We start from the raw sequence: 27,614 nt of genomic DNA on the forward strand, positions 1-27,614 counted from the left end.
TTCTTTTATAACAAGCCAGGATCTGTGGGTGGAAATTAGAAGGAAATAGTCCCTTTTCTTATTTTAAAAAAAAAAAAAAAAAGTGGGTTGGGCGGACCAGGGCTTTATCTAATATTTAAAACCATGCAGCTGTCTGCCCTGGGAAATAGGGCGTTCCCACCGGTACTAGAGCGGCCCACCTGGGCTGCTCAAGGAATGTGGTGCATAATATGTGTATTCAGGTACTAGAAGCATGTTTGGATGAGGTAATTTTTTTTTTAACCAAGGGTCTTTATCAGAGATTTTGTTAATGTGCTTGTTTTTTATTTACTTTTTATTTATGACCCTCACAGCTTTTAGGATAGTGCCTTGAACACAGTAGACCTCAATAATTTATTAAATGGAATCATAGCTGTGAAAGCAAATACCCACTTGTGTCTATAACTTCTCAGTCTCATGGCCTCTTTAATGCTTCTAGGGCCATTTTTATTTCCCAACCAAAATCTCCTGGAGCAGGGCCACCATTTCAGAAAACTTGGGCTTTTCCTAGAGTGATAGACAATAAGTGGGAATTTCATATCTTTACATTTCCTGTGAATTCCTCTACTTCCAATTTTATAGCACAGACTGAATTTGAATCTGTGGTGAGTGAATAAAAATTACACAATTTTTTTGACTTCTGGAAGTACCTATATCTTTAGCTAAGCTGCCCCAGAATGGACATTAATATTATACCATCTGATGTATATCTTTGTATGTTAAATACACGGGAGAGAGAAATTGGCATATAGTGCTTTGTTTCATGTCAGAGCTCCAATTCCTGAAATGAGTTAGATTTTTGGCTTTGTTTATATCCAGTGTGGCATCTACAGAGTCCTCATGCCTTGAGTAGGTCTCAGTCTCTTACTGCCTGAGAGCTAGTGAATGTAAAAAAGGAATCATTTCTTTCAGGTGTTTTCTTTCTGCTCCTTTGCGGAGAGGGATGTGCTGATAAATAATAAGCAGGTGGTGGAAGTGAAAGGTTTGTTGATCCAATCTGAGAAGTTTCTTTTCCAGAATTTCCCCACGGAAGTGCTCTTGGCATTTTGGGTGTGCCAGTTTTTCTTTATGCAGGACTGTCCTGCGTGTCGTAGGATATTTAATATTCTTGGTCCCTACCCGGTAAATGCCATTTAAGCCCTCATTCATTGCGACAGCCAAAAATGCACCTACGTGTTTCCAAATGCCCCTTACACAACTAATGTTACCTCTGGTCAAGAACCACTATCAGAGGGAAAGTCTTTCTACTCCTTACTTCTGTAATTTCCTATTCTGTACTTTTCTTCATATTTTTTACTGTCATGCTCTTAGTGTTTTCAGTGTTGGCTCCTTTTCATCTTTACTAGGCAACAAGAATCTTAGGGATCAACGATTGACTCTTTGCTCTAAATTTTGGAGGAATGCGGTAATGAAGTCATGGAGAAAACAAATTGTTTAGTCTGGGAAGTGTACACCTGGAAAGTGTAGTTAAACCCTGCTTTCCAGTCAAGTGAGAACTTGATATAGTTCTTATTCTTTCTGTCTTTTTGCCATTTCTTGGGCTGCTCCCGCAGCATATGGAGGTTCCCAGGCTAGGGGTCGAGTCAGAGCTGTAGCCACCGGCCTACACCAGAGCCATAGCAACGCAGGATCTGAGCCACGTCTGCAGCCTACACCACAGCTCACGACAACGCCGGATCCCCAACCCACTGAGCAAGGTCAGGGATCAAACCCGCAACCTCATGATTCCTAGTCGGATTCGTTAACCATTGAGCTACGACAGGAACTCCGTATAGTTCTTACTCTTAATCTACGAGTAGGCTCAATAGTTTAAAAAACAAAGCAGGGATTACTATCCCAAAGTACATAAAACCTGTGTTTTTAAATCCATTTCAACATTAAGAATGAACTTCTAAAAGACTGAGCAGTCATTTCATTGGAAAGTCAGCTGCTTAATGCTGAGTTAAAGTAATTATAGGTTTTTAACCCTTTGGAACCATTTTGTAATGTTTAAGAACACATAAATGTGTACTAAAACATGTTGAGTACATGCATGGGAATGACCTACACTGCACTCTTGAGGTTGGATACCTCCATGGAGAGGAGAGTAGGGGGACATGTAAGCAGCCTTCATTATATCTGTAGTTTAATTTCTTTTCAAAAACTCGAAGCAAATGGCATTAGTCAGATTAATAAAGTGGGTAGTTAGTACCCAGGTATTTGCTTCTTCTCTTTGTATATTTGAAATTTTCGCAATCTTAAATTATCTTAAAGCTATTATTTTAAGGCTTTTTCTATTACAGATTAGCTGCAAATTGAAACCAAGTAAAATTTTATAATGCTAACATTCTAGTTAAGAAAGAGTTTTCATTTAGCCTCTTTTCTGCATACAATCATTTTTTTATGTCTGTTTTCCTTCTTTTTTTTTTAATCTGTTTTCCTTTCATGCAACCTGTTTCCATTTCCTTTGTGCAGGTTTTTCCCCCTCTGATTTTATCAGCAACTCATATACATAGAAAATGCCTGAAAACAAAACTGAAAAGTTCTTTTTAGCAATGTTTTGAGTTTAGCGTAAGTCAGAAGTACAGTCGTAAGCAGTATATCCATTTCCTTTTGGTATGTTTAATCATTCTATGAATTTTTATGTATCTAGCCCAGCATATGGCAAATATTTGTCATCTATAGAGTCACAGAATGGTTAGGTAACCAGTTAATTCTGCTTATTTGTTAACTCTATACCTCTTTGAGTTACTTTAAAAATGCAATTCCTCTTACAGACATGTGGTTGCCACGGGGGAGGGGTTTGGAGGAGGGATAGAGTGGGAGGTTGGGGTTAGCAGATGTAAGCTATAATATATAGCAAGGTCCTACTGTGTATCCCAGAGAACTATAGTCAAGATCCTATGATAAACCATAATGGAGAAGAATATTTTTTTTAAAAATGTGTATATGTGTGTGTGTATAACTGAATCACTTTGTTGTGCAGCAGAAATTAACACATTGTAAACTACAATAAAAGCAATAAATAAAAAAATTCCTCTTATCTTGCAAAATTTTTGTATTTTCTCCTTTATCAGAGCAGTACTGAGTACTGCTTTCAGTTTCTACATGGGATTTGGCTTTGATTACCTTATTATTTGAAATACTTAAAAGAGAGACTCAGATTTTAGAATATTTTTATACAGTGAACTCATGTTCCTACTCTATAATTGTTTCAGAATACAAGCATACCTTAGATATGTTTCAGGGTCAGTTCCAGACCACCATAATAAAGCAAGTCACACGAAGTTTTTTATTTCCCAGTGCATATAAGTTATGTTTACAGTATGCTGTATTCTACTAAGCATGCTAAAAGGATTATGTCTAAAAAATTATATACCTTAATTTTAAAATATTTTATTGCTAAAAAATGCTAACCATCATCTGACAGTGCAGAATTGTCACAAACCTTCAATTTGTAAAAAATGCAGTATTTGCAAAGTGTAATAAACTGAGGTCTGTTGGAGTTCTTGCTGTGGTACAACAGGTCAAGGATCCAATGTTGTCTCTGCGGTAGCGTGAGTTTGATCCCTGGGCGGGCACATTGGGTTAAGGATCTGGCGTTGCCACAGCTGTGGCCTAGGTCGCAGCTGTGACTGGACTTCAGTCCCTGGCTCTAGAATTTCCATAGTGTGGCTGAAAAAAAGAAAAAAAAAGATCTGCCTATATTCTTCTGCACCCCACTCAACCTGAGAATCCACTGTCATAACTGAGGTTATGCAGTGGTTATTTATCTGTACCCTAAATTTCAGGGGTAAAATATGTCACATCTGTAATAAATAGGAAAAGATCTGATTTGATTGACCTACCTGCTAATTTTTGGTATTAATCTTTTCTTTCCTAGGCAATAAGCAACAAGGACCAGCATAGTATATCATATACCTTATCTCGGGCCCAGACAGTGGTGGTTGAATATACTCATGACAGCAACACTGATATGTTTCAGGTATTAAAACATCTAAGTTTGGAGGTTTTTTCCTTAAAAACAAAAAAGTTAAAAACATTTTGTAAGTGACTTTTGCTATGGTCAGATTAAGGATTATCATATTTTAATGTATTTTATGAAAATGTATATTGATTTCTAAACTTCATGTATAGAAGTCTGTGTAGAATGGTTAAGAGATGGGCTCTGAAATCAGAACTGGTAAACATTACTTAGTCACTCTCTGCCTCAGTTTCCTCCTATAAAGTGCAGATAATAGAACTTCCCTCAGATGCCTACTCAAGGCTTAGATGTGTTAGTACCTCTAAAGTGCCCAGAACTTTGCCAGGTAAACACTTAGCTATTAATATTAGTAGCTATCATAATTATTGTTAGCTATTTTATCCCAAAAAGGAAGCTAAGAGATTCTTTGCACATATTTATGAATTTTTTTTTTGCTGTTCTCACTCTCCTCTAGGCAACTTGAAGTATAGGCAGTTTCTATCTATTCACATATATATATGTGAAGTCATACTTATTTCTCAGCATATATTTGGTCAAAGCTCCTGGAGCAGTACAGGTTTTTATTTCTCTCATTCTTTGTACTAACTCAGTGTTGATGGTTTTATAAACTGATAGATGATAGGATAGCCAGACCCAAAGATGTAAGCACAATTCATGGTATTCATGATATCGTCTCCCTTAATAATTGGGTTTTATAAACTCTTAGGGGGTTTTTTGAAACAAACATAAATAGGACATAAAGTTCCTGATAGTGTTGCTCTTCTAATTGCTTCCTAATGGCTTTTTGGTTTTGTTTATTTATTTATTTATTTAATTTATTTTTTATTTTTTGTCTTTTTGCTATTTCTTGGGCTGCTCCCGCGGCGTATGGAGGTTCCCAGGCTAGGGGTTGAATCGGAGCTGTAGCCACCGGCCTACGCCAGAGCCACAGCAACGCGGGATCCGAGCCGCATCTGCAACCTACACCACAGCTCATGGCAATGCCAGATTGTTAACCCACTGAGCAAGGGCAGGGAGCGAACCCGCAACCTCATGGTTCCTAGTCGGATTTGTTAACCACTGCACCATGACGGAACTCCTGTTTTTTTTTTTTTGTTTGTTTGTTTGTTTTTATAAGATTAATTGAAGGTGAAAAGGCCTGGAGGCATCTTTGCTGTAGTCATATTTCTTTAAAGTCACACTCTCTGCACAACCTTTTTCATGGAATGCTGAATTTTTTAGAAGAGTGGAAATATTTTTAGTTCCAAAGGTCTGAGACCATTTTCTTTCGGATATCATGTTCTTAAAAATAAAAGGGAAACCCCGTGTTACATTGGTTAATCAACCAATTTCCCCCTAAAACTATGCAAACAAAATTAAGACTTTAGCACTTCTGTCCTTCTATCAAGTATAAAGAGTTTTATCTAAAAGCATGCTGATATAAGGATTTCTTAAAGCTCGACTATGCAAAGAATGACTTTTAAGAGTTGTCCTCTTTGTAGAGGGTCAATATTTTTTCTCAGTGACCATGTTTTTTTTTAATTTTTATGGTGCTGCTTTATAACAAATATATTAATGAACTGATTTCTAAGTGTTTATTTTAAAACTCTGTGAACTTGTCACTTTTGTCATCTAGTCCACTGATTTCCTATTTTCAACTAATCTTTCAAAATGAAGTTAGTTTATTTTACTGGCTAGTACCTCTGAAGATGTTTTTAATACACTGACACCTCACCCACTGGAACTTTCGTTTGGAGAACCTTGTCTCTCTGAAATAGGGCCTAGAACCAGGAAGAAAACAAAAAGGACATGGAGGCATATAAAGTGAATGCCACAAAGTTCCCACACTGAAATTCCTTTTCTGTGCTGGAGAATCCCTTAGGCAGTCACCAAGAATCTTTTGAAATGCTTATTCTTTGAAGTTTGGTATTTGATTCTTCAGCCCTTAGTAAGATTAGAGTAACTGGTTACTTCTAGAGACAAGTATGCCCAACAGCAAGAAATGGTAGTTGACATCCTGACAAAAAAGACATAAGAAAATCTGTAAAGTATACATAAGACTTCAGAGCATGGCTGTGTAAGCCTTTTAACATAAAGATCGGTGTTCTTGTACAACACCTTTATTGAAGACATCACTGCATTTCAGTTTAGTACAAATGGTATTCAGAGCGTAATGTCCTGGAGTCATCATGAAAGATTTACTTAACGTATGAAAGATTTACTTACATGTTCATTATATTCTTTTAAGGAAACTGTAGGAATACATGATAGATATATTTCTGTCCAAAGAGATAAAGTCTGCAGCCACCTAAAAATCTCAGCCATCCTAAAATCTTCATTACCTGAGGTTTTCTTATATTCTGGGTCATAATTTCCTTAATTCTGTGCTCTAAGTGATTACTACATCAGAGGAAATCTGACAGGTTAGTTTTCAAGGGTATAGATGCTCCCAGAGTTAAGTACAGTAAGTTTGAGCATTAGAAATTTCAAAGGCCTGATGATTTCACCTTTTTATGCCTTTGTCTCTTAAATGGATTTTCCACTGTGTTCTTCTGAATAGGTTTATAGATATTTCTTTTTCCCTTAGATTGGGCGGTCGACTGAAAGTCCCATTGATTTTGTAGTAACCGATACAGTTCCTGGAAGTCAGAGTAACTCTGATACACAGTCAGTGCAAAGCACCATATCAAGATTTGCCTGTAGAATCATATGTGAACGGAATCCCCCCTTTACAGCACGGATTTATGCTGCAGGATTTGACTCATCAAAAAACATCTTTCTTGGGGTAAAAAGCTTTATTCCTAAATGTTGTATTGTTTTATGACTTCTCTTTCCCAGTTAAAATAAACAGAAGCTCACTATTTTTCCTCCCAGGAGAAGGCTGCCAAATGGAAGACATCAGATGGACAGATGGATGGCTTGACCACTAATGGTGTTCTTGTTATGCATCCACGCAATGGGTTCACAGAAGACTCCAAGCCTGGAATATGGAGAGAAATATCAGTGTGTGGAAATGTATTCAGCCTGCGTGAAACCAGGTCAGCTCAGCAGAGAGGAAAAATGGTAAGTACGGACATAGAGCTTCTTATTTAACTACAATAAACTCAAAGTTGGACTGAATGCATTACGTATTTCCAAAAACTGTTAAATCCTTTGTTGACACAGAGTCCTAACTGTATCAAGCGCTGACTACCAAATACTAAACCAGGAGGATAATATCTTAGTGTCTCAGTTAGGAGATTCTTTTTATCCTTCTTCTGTATTATGTTAATGTATTTTAAAATCTAAGCTTTCCCAAATTAAACAGCACTCTGTATTTTCTACTTGTTTTTGAATATCTTTGACAGGATACTTACCCATTTGGAAATAATAAACTTACTGATTAGCCAGGTGTTTTGATCATAAGTAGTCTTTACTATAAGGCTGAAAAGAAGTATGTTGCTGCTCAGCGTTTTATCCTTGATTTTCAAACTTGTATTTTTCATGGCTACCATTAGAATTTCTTGAATAAACAACCAGAGGAAGTCTCGATTCTTGAGTAAGGAGTACATAAGACCAAAACTCTTGTGTAAGTATCCAAAACTCAGTGGTGAATGTTTTTTGATTCTTGTTTCCTCTAGGTGGAAATTGAAACCAATCAACTTCAAGATGGCTCATTAATTGACCTCTGTGGTGCAACATTGCTGTGGCGTACTGCAGAAGGCCTTTCCCACACTCCTACAGTGAAGCATCTGGAAGCTTTAAGACAGGAAATCAATGCAGCACGACCTCAGTGCCCTGTAGGGTTCAACACACTAGCATTTCCTAGTATGAAGAGGAAAGATGTTGTTGATGAAAAACAACCATGGGTGTATCTAAACTGTGGCCATGTGCATGGCTATCATAACTGGGGAAACAAAGAAGAACGTGATGGAAAAGATCGTGAATGTCCTATGTGTAGGTCTGTTGGTCCCTATGTCCCTCTGTGGCTTGGATGTGAAGCTGGATTTTATGTGGACGCCGGCCCTCCAACCCATGCGTTTAGCCCCTGTGGGCATGTGTGTTCAGAGAAGACAACTGCCTATTGGTCCCAGATCCCGCTTCCTCATGGTACTCACACTTTCCATGCAGCCTGTCCCTTTTGTGCACATCAGTTGGCTGGTGAACAAGGCTACATCAGACTCATTTTCCAAGGACCTCTGGACTAACAGACTCTTGTCCTCCAGGACTGCATTATAAATTTATAAGCTAAGTGATTTGGGTTTTCCAACCTGTTGTCCACATCACAAGTTTTTCTGCTCTGGTCATTTGCATTAAGATGAAGAATTTTTTTAAGCATTTGTAATAAACAGTAGCGATTTCTGAGCAAAAATCTGCGAAACTCAAGCAAAGGGATTTCCGAAAAAGCAGACTTACGAATTCTGAGTTTTGAAAATATATTTTGAGGAGAAAAAAACAGTCTAATTTGATGCCTTCATTTTAGTGTTTTTGAATCACCCATCCTCAGTGTTGAAAAATTGTTTTGTATAACTGAGGGTATTGTTGGTTCAAACTATGTTAGTTTACAGTTTGTTGCAAACATTGTAAAATACAGCAACATGTATATTAACTTTTTTCTATTTATCTTAATTATAGAAACTATCTTAGAATGTTCTTGGTAGAGTAGCATGGTGACGATGGTCTCACACTCTTGGTGTGAATGGTAGTTTAGCAAGCATAGCTCAAGGATTTGCAAGGTTAGGAAGATGGACAAGAGAGCCTCTCTCCCCACCCCCACTTAAGTATGAAATTTGGTAAGTTAGAATACTTTGTAAAACCAAATTCATATTAATTACCATTGTGTAAGAAGTGTTTGTTTTTAACCGCATTGATGATAATCGGGATTTTTTTCCTTAATGTTTCTCCCGAGTGTAGTACTATAACAAAAATTTAATGCTAAGAAACATTTTATATGCTCCTTTGAATATGCAATTTAATCTAGATTATCTATTTTTCTCCCACAATAACTAATCTGTTTTTAGTATTGGCAACATTTGGCAAGTTTATTTTTTAGATATAAACTGTGGTTCATCTGTTCACTGTTTCTAGGGAAAAAAAATCATTCCCACGAGAAAAAGCATAAATTAACAAGGAGAGTGACTTGATGTGCTTTAAAAAAAAAAAATGCTTAATTAATTTACTGTCCTGTATTTGGCTTTATCCAGGTGTGAAGACATTTAGAGAGATATAAAGGGTCAAAAGACGACAATGCTCTTTTGTTTTTAATCTAACAGACCAGCCTTAACTGTGGGCTTCAATCCTAATAGAGTTGCCACAGTGGGACTCAAGGAAATGTATGGTTGGCAGATGAGCACCCGTGACAGCCAAGTGGAAGGACACACTTGCATGGTCAGTTTATTCTCTAATTCCAATAAGTTCTTTGCTTTCAGAAGCAAGAAAACATTTCTTCTTTCTCCCCTCCCCCCCCCCTTTTTTAAACACACCACCAGGAAAGTATAGACAGTTGCACTACATCAAACCCTTTGTGACACTTGTAGAAATCAGTACCCTTTTAGATTAGAATCATATTTTTTAATCTTTTGATTTATTTTCCTTTAGTTCAAAAAGTTGTATAGTACTTAATTGACTAGCAAATTTTTGTATATGGTAGCATAGCTTTAATTTATCCTATTACAATGCTGTTCTGTTCTGAAGTTTCTTTAGTTTTTAAAAAAGTCAAAATCTGTTGCTTAGAAGTCATGAACTATTTTATTTTACTTCAACTTGTCAAAATTTCCTTGTTTTTTCAAGAAAAAAATGATCATTTGGGTTCACTCAGGAAATGCATGTCAGGAAACTTGTATTATAAGTTGACTAGTTGTGATGTATCAGTAACTGCTGTTACCCCTTTTTCAAAGAAATATAATTGATTTTGAAGTTTTCCAGATTGTCACATGCTTTGTGACTAATGCAAGGAAATCAAGTCCTGTGTTGTATTTGTTCTAGTCATTTCTATTCTGGCTATATATTGTAGCTAATTTTTATTTGCAATTAATTTATTCAAACTAAGTAAATACTTTTCAAAATAGATACTTGAATTTGTCTCTGTGAGTTCATTTTTGCATCGCTGAGAATGGGAAACCAGAAGTGAAAACTTGTGGACAAACCTAGCCCACTCTCCAAAAATATTCTCTTGAAATAGAGGAGGAGTTTGCATTTAATGTCACACTTTGAATCTCTGGTTCTCTTGGAAAAGCATCTCTACCTTATTAATAAGGAAACTTCTTTAGTGGTTGAATAATTGAGGCTTTTTCTGAGTTAAGCCCTGTTGTAGAGTTGGCTCTTTGAAAGTTGCATAGTAGACTGTTTACATAGTGCCTTAGTGATCATAAGAGGTTCAGCTTCTTCCCAATGAGCCTAAATTTCCTCTTACCAACTGAGAAAAATCTGGTTCATTTTCAATCAAATTTAAGTTTTGAAAACTCAGATAATTTAAATCATAAGATGTTTTTCTGTTCAAGCATTTTAATTTGTCATTTTGCCAATGCCTAATGGAATACTTTTACACAGTTTTATGAAGGGAATGTCAGTATTCTAAGTGCATTCTCAAGAAAGGTAACTTTATCACTTAATTCTTTTATCAGAGTGATTTTTTTTTTTTTTTTGTCCTGTCTTTTAAGGCTGCACCCATGACATATGGAGGATCCCAGGCTGGGGGTCGAATTGGAGCTGTAGCAACCAGCCTATGCCCCAGCCACAGCAATGCCAGATCCAAGCCACGTCTGCAACCTACATCACAGCTCACAGCAACACTGGATCCTTAACCCACTGAGCAAGGCCAGGATTGAACCTGTGTCCTCATGGATACTAGTCAGATTCATTTCTGCTGAGCCACAACTGGAACTCCTATCAGAGTGATCTTAATATCTAAATGTTCCTTAATTTGTACAGGGAATTAAATTTCCCTTCATCCAGAATGTTAGGGTCAGGAAACAAGACAGGGTAAATATCTAGAAAGAGAAATCTTTCACCAAGGCTATCTTCTTGAAGCTGTGATTGCTTACTTTCATCATATAAAAATACTCTAGTACATGTGAAACAGGATAGGAGTAATAATGTAGATATATAATTACATCTAACATGAGTACTCCCACTACACTCTCCAGGACCCCAAGAACCATGTACGATGCATGACCTTCTGACATATAATCTAAGTGAGGGCAACAATGAAAGTGCATCTCTTATTTCTTTAAGTTTATGAGATAATCTAATTCCGTCATGTTGGCCCCTTAACCCAAGGGATCATCTTCTGCTACCCCAATTCAGAGGTCACTGGGTGAGAGATCTGTCATCCATTCTTTGGTTTATAAGATGGTTCTAAGCATTAACCCTGTAGCAAATCAGATCACCAAAATACTATATGACTGAATTATATTCCATCTCCTATTCCCACTTTCAGAATTACTCGTATAAGTATGCTTTAAGGCCATGCTCTCAAATTTTACATAGACATGCTTACAACAGATATTTGAATATCCACTGTGCACCAAGCCATTCTAAACACTGGGTGATATAATGGGGGGGAGGGGGACAAAAAAAAAAACCTTGCCTTCATAGGATTTATATTCTAGTGGGAAAAATGGAAGTGAATTTGAGAAAATTAAAAGGTACAGTATGAAAGATAATGAATGGTGCTGAAGGGATCAAAAAAGCAGAAAAGAGATACGAAATGTGGTATGTGCGAATGTGTGGAGTGTTTGCAATATTAAACAGGATGGCAAAAGGAGCTAAAGATCTGAAGGAACCGAAGGAGAAGAACATTCATTTAGGCAGAGGGAAGCAGAAGCTTGAGTCTGGCACCTTTGACATTGGGCCATTCTGACACCATTAGGCAGAGGAAACAGTGATTACGAGGGTCCTGACAACAGAGGCATGCTTAGAATATGTCTATAACAGCAAAAAGGCCAGTGTGACCATGTGGTGTAATAATAGGAGGAGTCCAAGAGGTAAAGTGACAGGGTGTGGGGCACGGGGATGAAAACTAGATCTTAGAGGGTTTCCTGAGAATTTTGGCTTTAATTCTGAGTGAGATGCTGGTCCTGTAAAAGGATTTTGAGCAGAGAAATGACATGATCAGACTTCAATTTTAGTAGGATCCAAATAGACTGACGTGGAGCAGGAGGCCTGTTTGGAGACGTTGGCAGTAATCCTGGGAAGAAATGATGGTGACTTAGGTCAAAGTGGGTGTGATGGAGCTTTGAGGAGTAACCAGTATCTGGTTATGTTTTGAAGGTAAAACTGACAGTATCTGCTGGCAGATCAGATATGGAGTATGAAAGAAGGAAGAGAAGTCAAGGATGACTTGGCTTACTTAGCCTGAGTAACCAGAAGTGTCGGATTATCATCTGATGAAGTAGAGAAGATTCTGAGAACAGGGTTTTTTGTTTTTTTGTTTTTGTTTTTTGCGGTGGGGGGGTATGGTGGAACTTAGTCATGGACGTGAGATTGAGACTCCTCTTAGACAAGATATTGACCAAAAACCGTCTCTACTTTTGTCTTTTAAATTGCTTAATTTGGATCCGTGTTCTCCACGTACCCTATGCTAGTTTAGAAACAAAAAAGCATTCCTCCTGATGAATGGCCAGCTTCCTTTCATTGAAATGGAGAGTTGGGATACCTCTCATGTTTCTTTCTTTGCTTTGGCTGCTCTCTGAGGAAATGGAAGTCCTATTTTCAACTGCAGTAATTTCCTTCAGCCAACATGGTACAGTTTCTCTCCCTTCCCACTCATATACACCTTTTTCCTTTGCTCTTACCTTTTTTTAAAGAAAGTTCTCAGTTGTATTGAAGTTTCATGTTTTGCTGCTTCAGATCCTCTCTGGCAATGGCAGAGCACAGTTGTGTTTGGTTTTAAAAAATTTTCATATTTAAATGTTAATGGAAAGCAAAGAATTCTTAAACCTATTTTAAAAGTCCAGATTTTAATATTCAGCTTCCTGTAAGGAAATATGCCTGTATTTGATAATATTGTCAGCAGAAAATGCAGTAAAGAAGATCAAAAGTATTTTCCTAGTTATCATTATAAGATGTCATGTCCAAACATTCTGTTAGACGATATGATGGGAATGCTGGTTTGTTTAGGCTGACATTAGATTATAAACCCAGCTATGTGTGTTAAACTATAGCCTAAAATTCCTCACAGCTAATATTTGAGTGTTTGCTGTGTGTCGAGCACTGTTTAAAAAGTATCACCTAACTATATCACTGATATTATTTAAAACTCAAAATAATCCTATGAGATAGGCTCTGTTGTCTCTATTTTACAATAGAAACCAGGCTCAGCAATGTCTAGTAATTTACCCAAGTTTCACATGGCTCATAACTGGAGGGCTCAAAATTTGAACCTTGGGTGTCTTGCTCCATACCTGTGTACACAGTCACCACATTTTGCTGTCTCCCCCCCCCCGCCACACACACACTTTTTAATGGAATTTGAAGTATCTTATAGTCAATTTTAAATAATTTTTCAAAAATAATTTAAGGTGGCTTATAAAAATTATAATTAAGAATATTAAACATCAATAGTAAAACTTTTTTTGAAAAGCAAAAGAGAAAAAAAAGATTTGGGCCTTGTAGTAAAATGAGAACCGTAAGTGACATGAGTACACAAATAGATTTAACGAAGGCCTGGAACTTTTTAAAAGTGAGTCACAAATAAATATAATGCAAAGGTGTTTAGTAGGTTATTCAGTAGGCGAACGTGATCAGTTACAAGATCCATGCAGCTGCCTGGGAAGTAGCAACAAATCCTCTGCTGCAGAAACTCAGTCACTTCTGGTTCTGCAACCAGAGAGATTCACATTCAGGAAGCAATGTCATTCTTTCATTTAAGTATTTGTCATGCAGTGTTTGTCTTTCTTTGACTCACTTATTTCATTTAGCGTAATGTCTTCAAAGTTCATCCATGTATTGCAGAATTTCCTTCTTTTTTAAGACTGAGTAGTATTCCAGTGTGTGTCTTGTGGATATATGTAATGTGTATGTATGAGTATAAATAGACACATTTATCCATTTATCTGTCAAACATATAGGTGGTTTTACTTCTTGACTCCTGTGACTAGTGCTGTAATGAACAAGGGGTTGCTAATATCTCTTCAAGATACTGATTCCTGTTCTTTTGGATAATGCCCAGAAATGGGCTTGCTGAATCACATGCTAGTCCTGCTTTCCTTAGTGGCTGCAACCATTTTACATTTCCACCTACAGTGGGCAAGGATTCCAGTTTCTCTACCTCCTCACCAATACTTTGCTGTCTCTTGTTTTTTGTTAATAGCCCACCTGACAGCTGTGAAGTGATAGCTCTGTGGTTTTGATTTGCATTTCTCTGATGACTAGTGACATTGAGCATTTTTTCACGTACTTGTTGGCCATTTGTATATGGTCTTTAGAGAAATGCCTATTCAAGTCCTTAGCCCATTTTTAAATCAGATTATTAGTTTATTTTTACTATTGAGTTGTGAGTTTCTTATGTATTTTGGAGATTAATCCTTTATCATATATATGGTTTTGCAAATATTTTCTCCTGTTCCACATGTTGCTTTTTCATTCCATTGATTATTTCCTTTGCTGTGTAGAAGCTTCTTAGTGTGTCCCACTTGTTTATTTTTGGTTTTGTTTTGCCTGTGCTCTTGGTGTCATATCTGCTGCTTCCCCCACTTTAATGATGGAACATGTTGAAGGAATTCTTTCCCAAGATGATAAAGGCCTGTCATGGTGCCTGGCACATGTGGATGCTCAAAAACTATTTCTTAACATAATTATAGAAAACTGTTAGAACTCTGAACTGTTAAGCTACTAAAACAGTCTGAGTAGGAGCATTAACAGAAACCACCCAAAGAATGGAGGTTACAGAAGCCATTTATTTAATCAGAAAATGTGTTTTCATTGGCTGGAAAGGCAAAAGTGGGAGAAGTGGAAATACTCTAAAAAGTAACAACGATTAGAAGGTTGACATGAGAAAACCCATGGATGATGTCAGAAGAGAACAGAAGGATTATCCCGGAGAAAAGAGAAGAAATATCAATAATAGCCAGAAAGTATGTCATCCAGAAATTCAAGGTTTGGAGCCTATTATTGGTTAGGAAAGGCAATGAAGATAGCCAAGATTGAAAGGGAAATTAAGATCCACCCACCTTAGTATTTCCTGAAGTTGTGCTACATCGTGTTACTGTATAACTATTAATAAAAATATAGAATATAAACTAGAAGGGATCTTGACAATTAAGTTACAGGTGAAAAACCAAGGCTTTGTTACGTAGTAGCTTACTGATTGATAAATCTGGTACTAGAACCTTGGTTCCCTGTGTCCTCTAATATTCTAGATTTTCATGAACTTGAGTCACAAAGATTCAGTTAAATTCCCATGTTTTGTTTGTTGAAACAGAGATAAGTACATTGCACTTCATTTTTTCTTTGTTTTTTTAGATTATGCATTCTAACTGAACCAATTCCTTTTTTATTGAAATACAATTGATTTACAATATTGCATTAGTTTCAGGTGTACAGCAATGTAATTCAGTTTTACATACATATAATCTATTTTTTCAGATCCTTTTCCCTTGTAGGTTATTACATATTACATATAGCTCTCTGTGCTATACAGTAGGTCCCTATTGGTTATTTTATGTATAGTGGTGTGTATATGTTCATCCCAAACTCCTAATTTATCCCTCTCCCCTGCTTTTCCTCCTTTGTTAACCATAAGTTTGTTTTCTTTGTCTGTGGGTCTGTTTTGCATATGAGTTTATCATTTTTTTTTTAGATTCCACATATAAGCAATATCATCATATTTATCTTTGTTTGGCTTACTTCACTTGCTATGGTAATCTCTAGGTCCTTCCATGTTGCTGCAGGTGGCATTATTTAATTCCTTTTATGGCTAATATTCCATTGTATAAATATAGCACATCTTTTATCAATTCATCTGTCAGTGGGTATTTAGGTTGCTTCCATTTCTTGGCTGTTGTAAATCCTGCTGCAGTGAACCCTGGGTTACATGTATATTTTTGAATTATTTTCTCCAGATATATACCCAGGAGTGGAATACAGGATCATATGGTAGTTCTATTTTTGGTTAAGGACCCTCCATGCTGTTCTTCATAGTGGCTGCACCAGTTCCTTTTTTTCCATACCCTCTCCAGCATTTATTGTTTATAGTCTTAATAGTGATAGCCATTCTGACTGGTGTGAGGTGATAACTCATTGAGTTTTGAGTTTCATTTTTCTAATAATTAGCAATGTTGAGCATATTTTTATGCTTTGGGGCTGTTTGTATATCTCCTTTGGAGATATGTCTGTTTAGATCTTCTGCCCATTTTTTGATTGGGTTGTTTGTTTTTGTGACATTGAGCTATATAAGTTGTTTGTATACTTTGGAGATTAATCCCTTGTCAGTCACATCATTTGCAAATATTTTCTCCCATTCTGTGGATTGTCTTTTTGTTTTGTTTATGGTTTCCTTTGCTGTGCGAAGGCTTTTAAGTTTAATTAGGTCACATTTGCTTATTCCTGTTTTTATTTCCATTACTCTAGGAGATGAATCCAAAAAGATATTGCTGCAGTTTATGTCCAAGTCTTCTGCTTATATTTTCCTCTAGTTTTATAATATCCAGTCTTATATTTAGGTCTTTAATCCATTTGAGTTTATTTTTGCTTGTGATGTTAGAGAATGTTCTAATTTTATTTTTTTACATGTAGCTGTCCAGTTTTCCCAGAACCACTTATTGAAGAGTTGTTTTTTATTTTTAAATTTAGTTATTTATTTTTTATTTATTTATTTTGCTTTTTAGAGCCACACCCATGGCACATGGAGGTTCCCAGAGTAGGGGTCAAATCACAGCTACAGCTGCCAGCCTATGCCAGAGCCACAGCAACGCAGAATCCGAGCCATGTCTGTGACCTACACCACAGCTCACAGCAACGCCAGATCCTTAACCCACTGAGCGAGACCAGGGGTCAAACCTACAACCTCACGGTTCCTAGTCAGATTCTTTTCTTCTGCGCCATGACAGGAACTCCTGTTTTTAAATTTAAAGTTTCAGCAGAGCTGAAACATCAACTCTCATTGTTATATAAACAGTGGTTCCCAAATGCGGGGGACAGTCTGCTTCAAGATTCTTTTCATTAAAAGGCAACCTAGTGGAGTTCCTGTTGTGGCTCAGCAGGTTAAGAACCCGACTAGTATCCATGGGGATGCGGATTCGATCCCTGGCTTCACTCCGTGGATTAAGGATCTGACCTTGCCGTGAGCTGCGGGGTAGGTCACAGATACGGCTCGGCTCTGATCTGGCATAGCTGTGGCTGGGGTAAAGGCCAGGGACTACAGCTGCAATTTGACCCCTAGCCTGGGAACTTCCATATACCGCTGGTGCAGACCTAAAAAGACTAAAGAAAAAAAGCTACCTAGTTAGGAAATGATAGACACGAGTAGGAAAAGAGAATCAAGAGTTGACTAATAGTTTGACTTGCAGCCCTTTGGTCCCTACGAGAATCCTTCAACCAATAGGAGTGCTCACTCAGTGATGAGGCTCTTATTTTACTTTTCTATTTATTGTGAATTTATCACAATTGTTTTGCATACTGCACCTCTGCAACAATGCAAAACAGTCAGATACCTTTCACTTCCAGGCTTCTTTGTCATTTGACTTTTGGAAAATAAGTTATTTGAAATGGTGGTTATACTGTTAAAAATGTTAAAAATATTTAAATTACAGTTGTCAAGCAACTCCAAAATTTTCTTAATCCATAATGTAACAATAATAGCAAACTGAACCCGAAGTCCCAAGTGCCCATAAAGTTGTCTAAATTTTGAATTATGAGGGGCAGATCTCTAGCTGGAGAGTGAGTTAAATTGGACTTGATGCACAGGCATAAGAGAAGGACTATCACAGGATGGTTGTCAGACATCTTTAGCAGGTAAGAGCTCCCAAAACAGGGATGGGCTCCGCTGTCAGCTGAGGTGGATAATGGGAGGAATTCCCCACTGTGGGTCTCGGTTACACATAAGGATCCCTAAGGTAATTACTTCCAAAGTTGAATTTGCGCAGGAATTGGGGGTGGGAGTGGGAAGTTAGAGAACTTGTAGCCCCCACCAGAGAAACCATCGTAATTATCTGAATGTATAGGTGTGGAAATTATAGAAAAGAATCATAACATCCAGAGACAGGGGTTACTTGGATTCCTCCCTCACCATCACCACCTCTGTCTCAATCAGTTTCTCCCCCACCCCAACTGCCCCACCTCACACACCTCAAACACCTGCTCCCAATCTTGGAATATGTATAGCTGCTCAAGATGACTTTTTGAAAGAAAACAGCGTTCACTTGAGGGTGTAAATTCTGACAAGTTTGTTAGTATAATTGCTGTATTAGTCACACTACATGAATGCAAATGTTAATTATATTTTTGATTGATTTTATTCAAAGAACTCAACCGTGGCAAGAAGCTCTGAGTCAGGTGGACTATGCAAAGTTGATACCTAGTTGCAGAGGTAACAGGTACTATAACTGTGAAATGATAGCTGCGATGTGATGAAGTGAAAGTCAAAGATACTACTCTTGGGATGTGGCCTTTCACAGAAAACACACTAAAAGAATGTTTACTGCTTTGGTGTGTGCTATAGGATTTTTAAAGTTTGAGAGTTAAGAATCAAGAGTTTGTTTGAAGGTGCTTTTATGGTTTCATTTTTGCTACTGACTTCAAATATGGCCATATTTATTTACCAAAGTGCTTTAATTCCTCTTTAAATACAAAAGAACCATTGAAAATGTTTCTGGGTGGAATTTCACAAACACAAGGAATTCTTTAGACAAGGCATGAGTCCAAGCCTTAATCTAGTCTGGCCTCAGGTACCACTCCTTAGATGTTCTTTTATCAGAGTCGATAACAATGGGCAGTTATTCATTATAAATAAACTAGTGACTGAGTAAGAACAATGTCAAGATAATACAGTCCCCTTTGGAGAGGATCTAGTTATATTAAAGGCAGCATTTCCTGTAATTTTGTAACATACTTTTCTGTTTAACTCCTTGACTCTGTCTGTGGTCATAAAGCTCATTCACCTGTTATGCTATGGGAATAAGAACATTCAACCCTCTGGCATCAATTGATTAATATTCGTTTTACTTCATCTTAGTTCTTTAGGACTTTGGCTCTGGTCCTACATTTGGAACTAGACTTGTACCAGCGGATGGTCCCAAACTAATACATTTATGGCCTCTTCATTTGGAGAGTTCAGTAGCTTCATTGAAATACAACAAAGTCAAAGAATCTTAAATGAAGTATAAAGCTATCTTTAGTCTAAGAACCTTTTTAATCATTCAATGGCTCATGGAAAGGATATTCCAAATTATTCATAGCTCAAACACCTCTGGAAGGATATAGTTTGGAGAAAAGAGTTCAGAGCAGTGACCTAACATGTCAAATTCCCTAACAGCAAATTCCAAAGGAACTGTCTCTAAGAGCCTGTGTTGGAATTTAATTATATGTTGACCCATGACACCGGTTTGAACATCTTTTCGATCTTCAAATATGCTTGGTTGTAATGGGAATTCAAATAGAAAGTCAGTCTTAATCTTTTGATGCATTCCTTCCTTATGATGAATTATGCTTGCTTACCAATGAAATACACTAGGAAATGGGAGAGACATGAGTCTCTGTAAAGAATTGAATAACATGGAGTTCCTGCTGTGGGACAATGGGTTAAGGATCCAATATTGCCACAGCTGTGGCATAGGTCACCGTATGTACCCCCTGCCCTCCCCCAAAAGAATTGATATAATATGTATTAGCTTAAATTTTCAGTCTGAGACTATAACATAAACTTTTATCATTTTCATTGCTCATTATGACTGACACTTTGAGCCACCAATTAACCATCTGGATCCGCAAATACCCTTGGTCTGATTTGTAAGTACACTTGTAACCACAGAACCCAGCATTTTCTAGAGAAGATTTATATACGACGAGAAGCTCACATCTCTTTAAGAACATTTCCAGAAAAATCTATCTTGTGGCTTTATTTCTTTAAAGCTTCTCTTGTCTGTGGAAAGGTAATGGAAGTCTTTATTTGGGGAACTTGGTACAAGTAAACAAAATGGAATCTTATACGGTGACAACATCATCTTCCTGACGGGCAAGGACACACCGACTAAAGGCCCTCTTCCGTTTGCTTCCGTTTGCATGGTTCGCTTCCAGCCAACACAGCATTTCTGAAATACCAGCGTTTGCTTTGTGTTTTCTGGTGTTGTATCTAAGCAAACTAAACTTATGTGGGTGCCAGCAAGGTAATGCCATGCTTTTGTGAGATTCCAGCAGATCAGTTCTCTAAATGAAATTGGAGATAGTGGAGTTGGTTTGCTATTCGATTTAAAATTTGATCTCCTTTCTGGACTGCTTGTTTTCTCATGGAGAAAAACTGTTCTATGGCCAGCCAAGAGGTACCAGGGGCTAATATATACTGGAATGAATGGACGAGAAAGTATCAGTAGTGCAAAGCATTTCTCAATACGATGAGAAAAATAGCTCAGAGCAAAATTCTTTGGGGTATCTTAAATGAGTAGTGGGATTTGGACCCATATGGCTGGGACAAAAACAGTTTCTCTGATTTTATTCTGCTCCTTAAAGCCCTAGAGGGTCTTAGGCAATAGAGTAAAGGCTATCCTATTTATTCTAGGGAAGGGCAGTCTGTGCAAGAGAATAAAATACTTTCAGGAGACAAAATTTTGATCCTTCATAAAACCTGAAGAGATTGTGAAAAAATAAGAGGATGTCTTGCATATAGTCAGCCTTCAGTTAAATATTCATTGAATATTTGAGCAGAACTGGACCCTTCATCCTTCCAGCAACCTTGAGATCACAAGAGAGGAGAGAGGAGCTCCGCTCTTGAGTGGAGTAGGTGAGTAATGAGCATCTTTGCTGACAGTTGGGGTATACCCTTCTCTCTCCTTGTTCTCTGGGAGTCCTGGGGAAATCTCAAAGAAGAACGCCTGTTGACAACTTAAATTGGAAAGCAAGAGCTGATTTTAATTTGATCTTTTTCTCTACAGGAGCATCACAATTTACAGTGCTCTATGAAACTCAGTGATTCTTTTAAAAAATCATTAAATTTAGACATCTGGAGAGAGGGATTCTTTCTTTTCATTCACCATGAGTGTGGCTGTTCCGCTAAATATCTTCTAATTGCCTAACTAGTCAGACATGTTTATCCACTAGTAAGGAAAGCATGTATTGAATACCAAGTGCCTACTTTGGGTTCATTTAGTCAATAAAAATATATTGAGCTTAGAGTAAGTGAGAAGCACTGAAGATAGTAAGATGAATAAAATAGGCATGGTCCCTACCATGGTCATATTTGCAATGCTGAAAATCGAGTAGAAGGGAGAGCATAATTAAACAACTTCAGTATGTGTAACTGTTTAAGAGCACAGAAGAGGGCCATTGAATCAACTTGGGAGGTCAGAGAAGCCTGACCTGAAGGAATAGGGAGGCAGCCAAGGATGGGAGAGGGTGTCAGGTAGAGGCAGTGGGCAGAGGATTCTCAACAGAGGGACCAGCTTTTCCAGAGGCTCGGCACCCATAGCGAGCAGTGCATATTTGAGGAACTGAAATCGAATGTGGCTGAGTGGAGAGTAAAAAGGGGCAAGGATAAGACATAGGCAGGAGACACATCAGACAGGGCTTTTGTAAGAAAAGCCAAGATGGAGTTCCCATCATGGACACAGCTGAAATGAATCCAACTATGAACCATGAGGTTGCAGGTTTGATCCCTGGCCTCACTCAGTGGGTTAAGGATCCAGTGTTGCCGTGAGCTGTGGTGTAGGTTGCAGATGCAGCTCGGATCTGGCATTGCTGTGGCTGTGGTGTAGGCCTGTGGCTACAGCTCCAATTAGACCCCTAGCCTGGGAACCTCCATAAGCCGTGGGTGCAGCCCTAAACAGATAAAAAGATTAAAAAAAAAAAAGGAAAGAAAAGAAAGAAAAAGAAAGAAAGAAAGAAAGAAAGAAAGAAAGAAAGAAAGAAAGAAAGAAAGAAAGAAAGAAAGGAAAAAATCCAAGGTGGTGTTGAGCCTTATCCTGAGAGCCATAGAGAAACAGAATGAGGAGATCAGATCTGCACTTTTGAAAGATCACTCACTCTAACTGTACTGTGAAGAATGGGTGTGGGAGACTGGAGGCAGAGAGACAAAAAGTTGCAAAATAGCCCAACTGAGGAATGGTGGGGAACTGTGTAAAGGAAGTAGCAGTGGGAGTGGAGACAGGTGGATGGATCTTAAACATATTTAACATATTTAAAAGTAAACTTGGGAATTCCCTGGTAACTCAGTGGGTTAAGGATCTGGCATTGTCACTGCTGTGGCTCTGGTTACTGCTGTGGCACAGGTTCACTCCCTGACCTGGAAATTTCTGCATGCCATGGATGGGGCCAAAAAAAGGTAAACTCGGCAGGACGTTATGATTGACCAAGTAAAATAGAGGCCATGTCTATGGTTTGGGCAGCTAGATAGATGGTAGTTCCTTCCTTGTATGGAATAACAGAGGAGCAAGTTTATGGCGAAGGGGAGGAGGATGAATTTAGTCTGAGATCACTATAAGCGATGCATGATGCTGTTCTGGTGGCAGTTGAATGTATGAGCCTGAAGCCACCAAATAAGACCCACCTTGGAGATACGGATTTGGAAATCATCAGACTGAGGTCCTATGAGTGAGTGACATCTTCCATGAAGCTATGACCCAGCCGGATGGAACATTAACATTAAGGGGTAGGGTGGAAGAAGAGAAACTCTTAACAAACACTGGGAGAGAGATATCAGAGAAAAAAAGAAAAGCAGAAAAGATCCATGATGTGGAAGCCAAGAGAAGAGACTGCGTTAAGGAGGGGTGATCTACAGAGTCACATTGCTGAGAAACAAAGTAAGTCCAGGGCTGAGAAATAACCATTGGATTTAGCCTCAAGGAAGGAGTCTGTGACTTTGATCAGCTGCATTTTCATGGAATGAGAGGAGCAGAAGCCATGCCTCAGAGGTTTGAGGCGATCCTGACGGATGAAGAAGTAGAGAGGAAAAGTCAAATCGTTTGGCTGTGGAGGGGAGGAGCTGGAAAGGAGAGAAGGGAAGGAAAGGAGTTAATAGGGAAGAGAGAAGGGGAGAAACCTGCACAGGGGTGCAGGTGGAAAGAAAGACTTTTGTGTGCTTTGCAGATTAGAGCTACTTAAGGATGTTCGAAAGCTGAAAGGAAGAAGCCAGTGGAGTAGAGGAGGAAGATAATGGATAGAGCAGAGAACAGAGGAGATTGGATCCATAGCACACAGGAAGAATTAGTCTGAGACAAGCTACTTTCATTGTAACTGGAGGAAAGGGGGAAAAAAATGCCGTGGATATAAGTAATCTTGGAGGTGGGCAATTGAGAGGGGGGGTTCTTATCTAATGGTTTCTTCCTCTGAAATAGGCAGAGAGGGAAATGTGGGAAGGAAGAATGAAAATTTGAGAAGCATGAGGAAGGTTTGAAGTGGCTCCTGGAGAAAATTAGAGCCACTGCTGGGCAGCACAGAGGACCCAGATGAGGATGGAGAACCGTAGTAGCTATTAGCACTGATCTGCTAAGTCATGGGATTTGACCATCAGCTTTTGAACACCCAATATTGGCATGGGAAGGCAGTTAGATTGATCTGATACTGTTACTTAGTTATGTTTGGTTGCAAGTGACAGAAGAACCCAAATAACAGTTGATTAAACATAAAAGAAGTTGGTTGCCCTCTTCTATAAAAATCCAGGTAGACAAATAAGGCTAGAACAGAGCACCTCTGTGTCAGAAATCAAAATTCTTTCTAGCTCCTTAATTTGCCATCTTCAGGATTTGGCTTCTATGTCATAGTCTAATACGGTTTCCCAGTTCCATCCATTTGGTTTGCATTCTCGTCAGCAGGAAGAAGGCAGGACTAGGAGAAGGGCATATGCCATTTCTACCTAAATCCACTAACCGTAGCTCCGTCCCATGGATCTTCCAGCTGCAAAGAAACCGAAAATGTTTGTTTTTATTATGGATGGCTGTGTGACCAGTTACACTTAAAGTTAAAAATTTGAGCCCAGGAGTTCCCTCTGTGGCTCAGTGGAAATGAACCTGACTAGTATCCATGAGGATGCAGGTTTGATCCCTGGCCTTTCTCAGTGGGTTAAGGATCCAGCGTTGCTGTGAGCTGTGGTGCAAGTTGCAGACACAGCTCCGGTCCAGTGTTTCTGTGGCTGTGGTGTAGGCCAGCAGCTGTAGCTCTGATTTGACCCCTAGCCTGGGAACCTCCATGTGCCACAAGTGTGGCCCTAAAAAGACAAAAAAAAAAAATTGGGCCCAGAACTTGGGAGATACTAAGAGTCACTGCCACAGTGGGGGTTTATCTGGGTAGGTTCCACAGAATGGGACTGGGAAGTAAATGATATTGTCAAACAGAATTTAAACAGACAAAAGGGAGCCAGTAAAGATTAGGAAGGAGTTGCGTGAACCTGTCATTTTTGTTCAGGTATCTATTCACCCCAATGTGGCTTATGTACTTCATAGGAAAATAACCCCCAGCTTCAGGGAGGTGTGAACCCTGTGTCTCAGACAGTATTTCTTGGCAGGGGCACTGCTGGCATTTGGGGTAGGCTAATTCTTCATTGTACAGGACTGTCCTATACATTGCAAGACATTTGAAGCTCCTAGCCTACCCACTAAATGCCAGTGACACCTCTAGTCATAACAACCTGTTTCAATAATCTTAAGGAGGTGTTACTGCTCACAGATGAGAACCAGTGGTCCAAATTAATCCTGGTGATCTCATCTTCCTTGCCTCTGTGTTTGGCTCAACGTGGACAATGTAGACCTTAGTAAAGTGGCACATGGTATCCCCTATTCACCATGATTGGTACATACTATTCCAATTGATGGAAGATTAAGATTTTTGTTGATGGCTATAGCCTCACTCCCTTTCAGTCCCTCTGGACATAGTGAGGAATTATGTGGGTGCAGTTGCTGCTGACATCCTGCCTGTACTGCTAGAGGAGTCAGTCCCAGAATGAAGCTGATGCTGAGGGTAGGTAGCAGAGTGGAGAGACGGAAAGAGAGACCTTTGTAACTCTGAACTGCAACCAACCCAGGGCCCTTGCCACTGCTGAATTTTCAGTCCCTTGAGTCAATAGATGCTCTTAATATTTAAACGAGTTATACTTGAGCTGCCTATGACTTGCAAATGAAAACGTATTAATAAAAGAAGCAGAAGACTGGGTCAAGGGAGGAAAAGTACAGTGAAAGATGCAAATAGTGCAGGATATGATAAAAGAATGGAAGGGCCTATCTCTTGGGTAGAAACCAAGGAAGACAGGGAGAAGAGGTATGCTGAGTTTGGCTGGATGTAAAGATTTTGCCAAAATTAGTCTCTTCTCTTGGACTGGGAATTGAGTGTAATTAGCATTGTGCTAGGTTTAAATGAGGTTTAAATTAACTCTAATGTGTAGAAGAAGCTCAAGGCTCAGCCAAGAACCCAAAGCTAGTAGCTGGCAGAGGTAAGTCAAGTTTGACTCTAGTGCTCAAGTCCTTTCCGCTATTTCCCCCATTGCTACTTGATGTCAAAGGGGTGGAAATAACCAGATCTACCGCTCATCAGTCCTTCCCAACCTCAGTCCAGGACAGCAGGGAAGACTGGCTGGGTGGGTAGGATTGTTTTCCCCTGGATAATGGATGGTCTACCTACAGGATGGCAGCACTGTGTTTGGGGTACAAAGCACGGATAAGCCACCGGCTAGCCGCAGGGGCAAGACAGCTTACAAAACCAACATCAGCACAAAGCAAAGGGATAAGCCCAAGACGCACCAAGGAGGAGAAGTGGCTCGAAGATTCCTGGTAAGATGAAAAGTATTGAATGTTCATTGTCAAGCACTGCATATTAGATTCTGTGCGTCAGCATTTTTTTTCATTTTAGAAACTTTTATTTTTCCTATTTTTTAAATAGTTCATGCTTACATGTGGTACAAACGCAGTAAGGTACAAAAGGTATACCGTGAAAAATAAATCTTTCACCTCTATCCCCCATCTACCCTCCCTGGAGGCATCCAATGTTGACAGAATCGATCCCTGCCCTCCCCTCCCCCTTCCCCTCCCCCCTCTGGGGTGCAGAAACTGCGTTTTCTTCATGCAACAAAGATACAGACCTTTCTAATGTGGCAAATTTGAAATGGACACATTAAAAAAATATATCAGATTTACAAATTATATATATATATATATGGTAACTGTATTGTCTATAATGACTTCTTGCTCAAAAGTTCCCATTGATGTAGGTGGAAAACACTAGATCTTGCCAATTAAAAACACCTCGGTCCTTAAACCAGTCTCCCTTGGGAAATCACTGGCTTTCAGGGTTTCTCTCTCATCCCAGGGTTCTCCTCTCCCCTTCCCTTTCCCCGAATGTAGCCCAGATGGCAGGCACACTACAGGGGAGGCGCAGGGAAGGCCTGCCAACTGCCAGGCTTTCCTGGCCTCGAGGCTTTGGTGAGTAAATTGTTCTCTCTGGCCTTTGGGTTACCGTGATTCCAGCTACTCAATGGGATCTGAAGGTCCCACACCTTATGCCTTCTTGGCCCAAGGCCAGGCCTCTTCCAGCCCGTTCACCCCGCCAACCTCCATCATTCCCCGACAGGGTCTCCTGCCAACCACGCACAGACCCGGGAACTGGGAGCACGGTCTCCAGGCCTCTGGTTGCCCAAACCTAACATTTCCACCTCTCTGCAGTTGGCCTGGTTCCAAAGGGGAACACAGGGTCCACACCTCTCCTGAACTTAGGGCTCTGCCACCCCTCCTCTGGGGCACCCTGTGCTTATACCCTCTGACTCTCACAGCTTCCTGGCTGCTGCTTAAACTTTTATCTTCCCTGACAGTCATGGGAAAATGGCTTTCATGTCACATCCTGTGTTCTTCCTGGCACTGTCTGTGACCCGCTTGGGGTGGGGGCAGTCCTCCAAGCTCCGCCTCATCCGTGTATAGTTACATATATTTTTCATTTAGCCAAGTCTGGCTTTTATGAATCGAAAGCACTTAATTTCAAACTATTGTCTTCCTATGAATTTTTTTAAATCCTGTTTTGAAACTCAAAGCTAAATGATGACCTATGCACTCTTGGCTGGGTTTTTTTCCTCCCCGTGACTCAAAGCATGACATTGACTCAATGGGTGGGTGAGCCATGGGGACAGGGCTGATTGGGAAGGCAAACATGCTGATTGAGTATCTCATAAATGTTATCTCCATTACATCAGCATAAGGTTTCCAGTGCTCAGAGGAAGCCAATGTCAGTGTGGTAAATGTTACCAAGTTTTCAGTTGTGATGTTGGGTATACCCGCTTCATGTGAAAACTTCATGGTCCACAAACTGAGTATAAGCAAAACCTAATTGTGTGAATTCTGCCATTATCCACCCAGTTAGGCAGTACAAGCCTGAGTCATTCTGGATTCCTCTCTTTTCTTCACACCCCATATATCCATCTGCTATTCAGAACCATCAAAGGGAAGGGGAGACTTTTTCTGATAGTCACCAAAGCGGCGTATGGGCCAGCGGTGGAAGCCCATGTCTGTCATTGGACTTTCTGCCATTGTCTCCTCCCTGGTCTCCTTGCTTC

At 39.2% G+C, this 27,614-nt stretch overlaps 1 protein-coding gene across 1 annotated transcript in view; it reads left to right on the forward strand.

Moving 5' to 3' along the window:
* Window positions 1-10,007, forward strand: part of PELI1 (pellino E3 ubiquitin protein ligase 1) — a 56,458-nt gene extending 46,451 nt beyond the window's left edge. The window contains exons 4-7 of the mRNA XM_047781941.1: window positions 3,881-3,982; window positions 6,549-6,746; window positions 6,836-7,024; window positions 7,582-10,007. Of these exons, the coding sequence (XP_047637897.1) occupies window positions 3,881-3,982; window positions 6,549-6,746; window positions 6,836-7,024; window positions 7,582-8,148 (1,056 nt within the window). The 3' untranslated portion in view covers window positions 8,149-10,007. The remainder of the gene's footprint in view (window positions 1-3,880; window positions 3,983-6,548; window positions 6,747-6,835; window positions 7,025-7,581) is intronic.
* Window positions 10,008-27,614: the final 17,607 nt, after the last annotated feature.

Source organism: Phacochoerus africanus, chromosome 5, assembly GCF_016906955.1.
Source record: "Phacochoerus africanus isolate WHEZ1 chromosome 5, ROS_Pafr_v1, whole genome shotgun sequence".
NCBI lineage: Eukaryota > Metazoa > Chordata > Mammalia > Artiodactyla > Suidae > Phacochoerus > Phacochoerus africanus.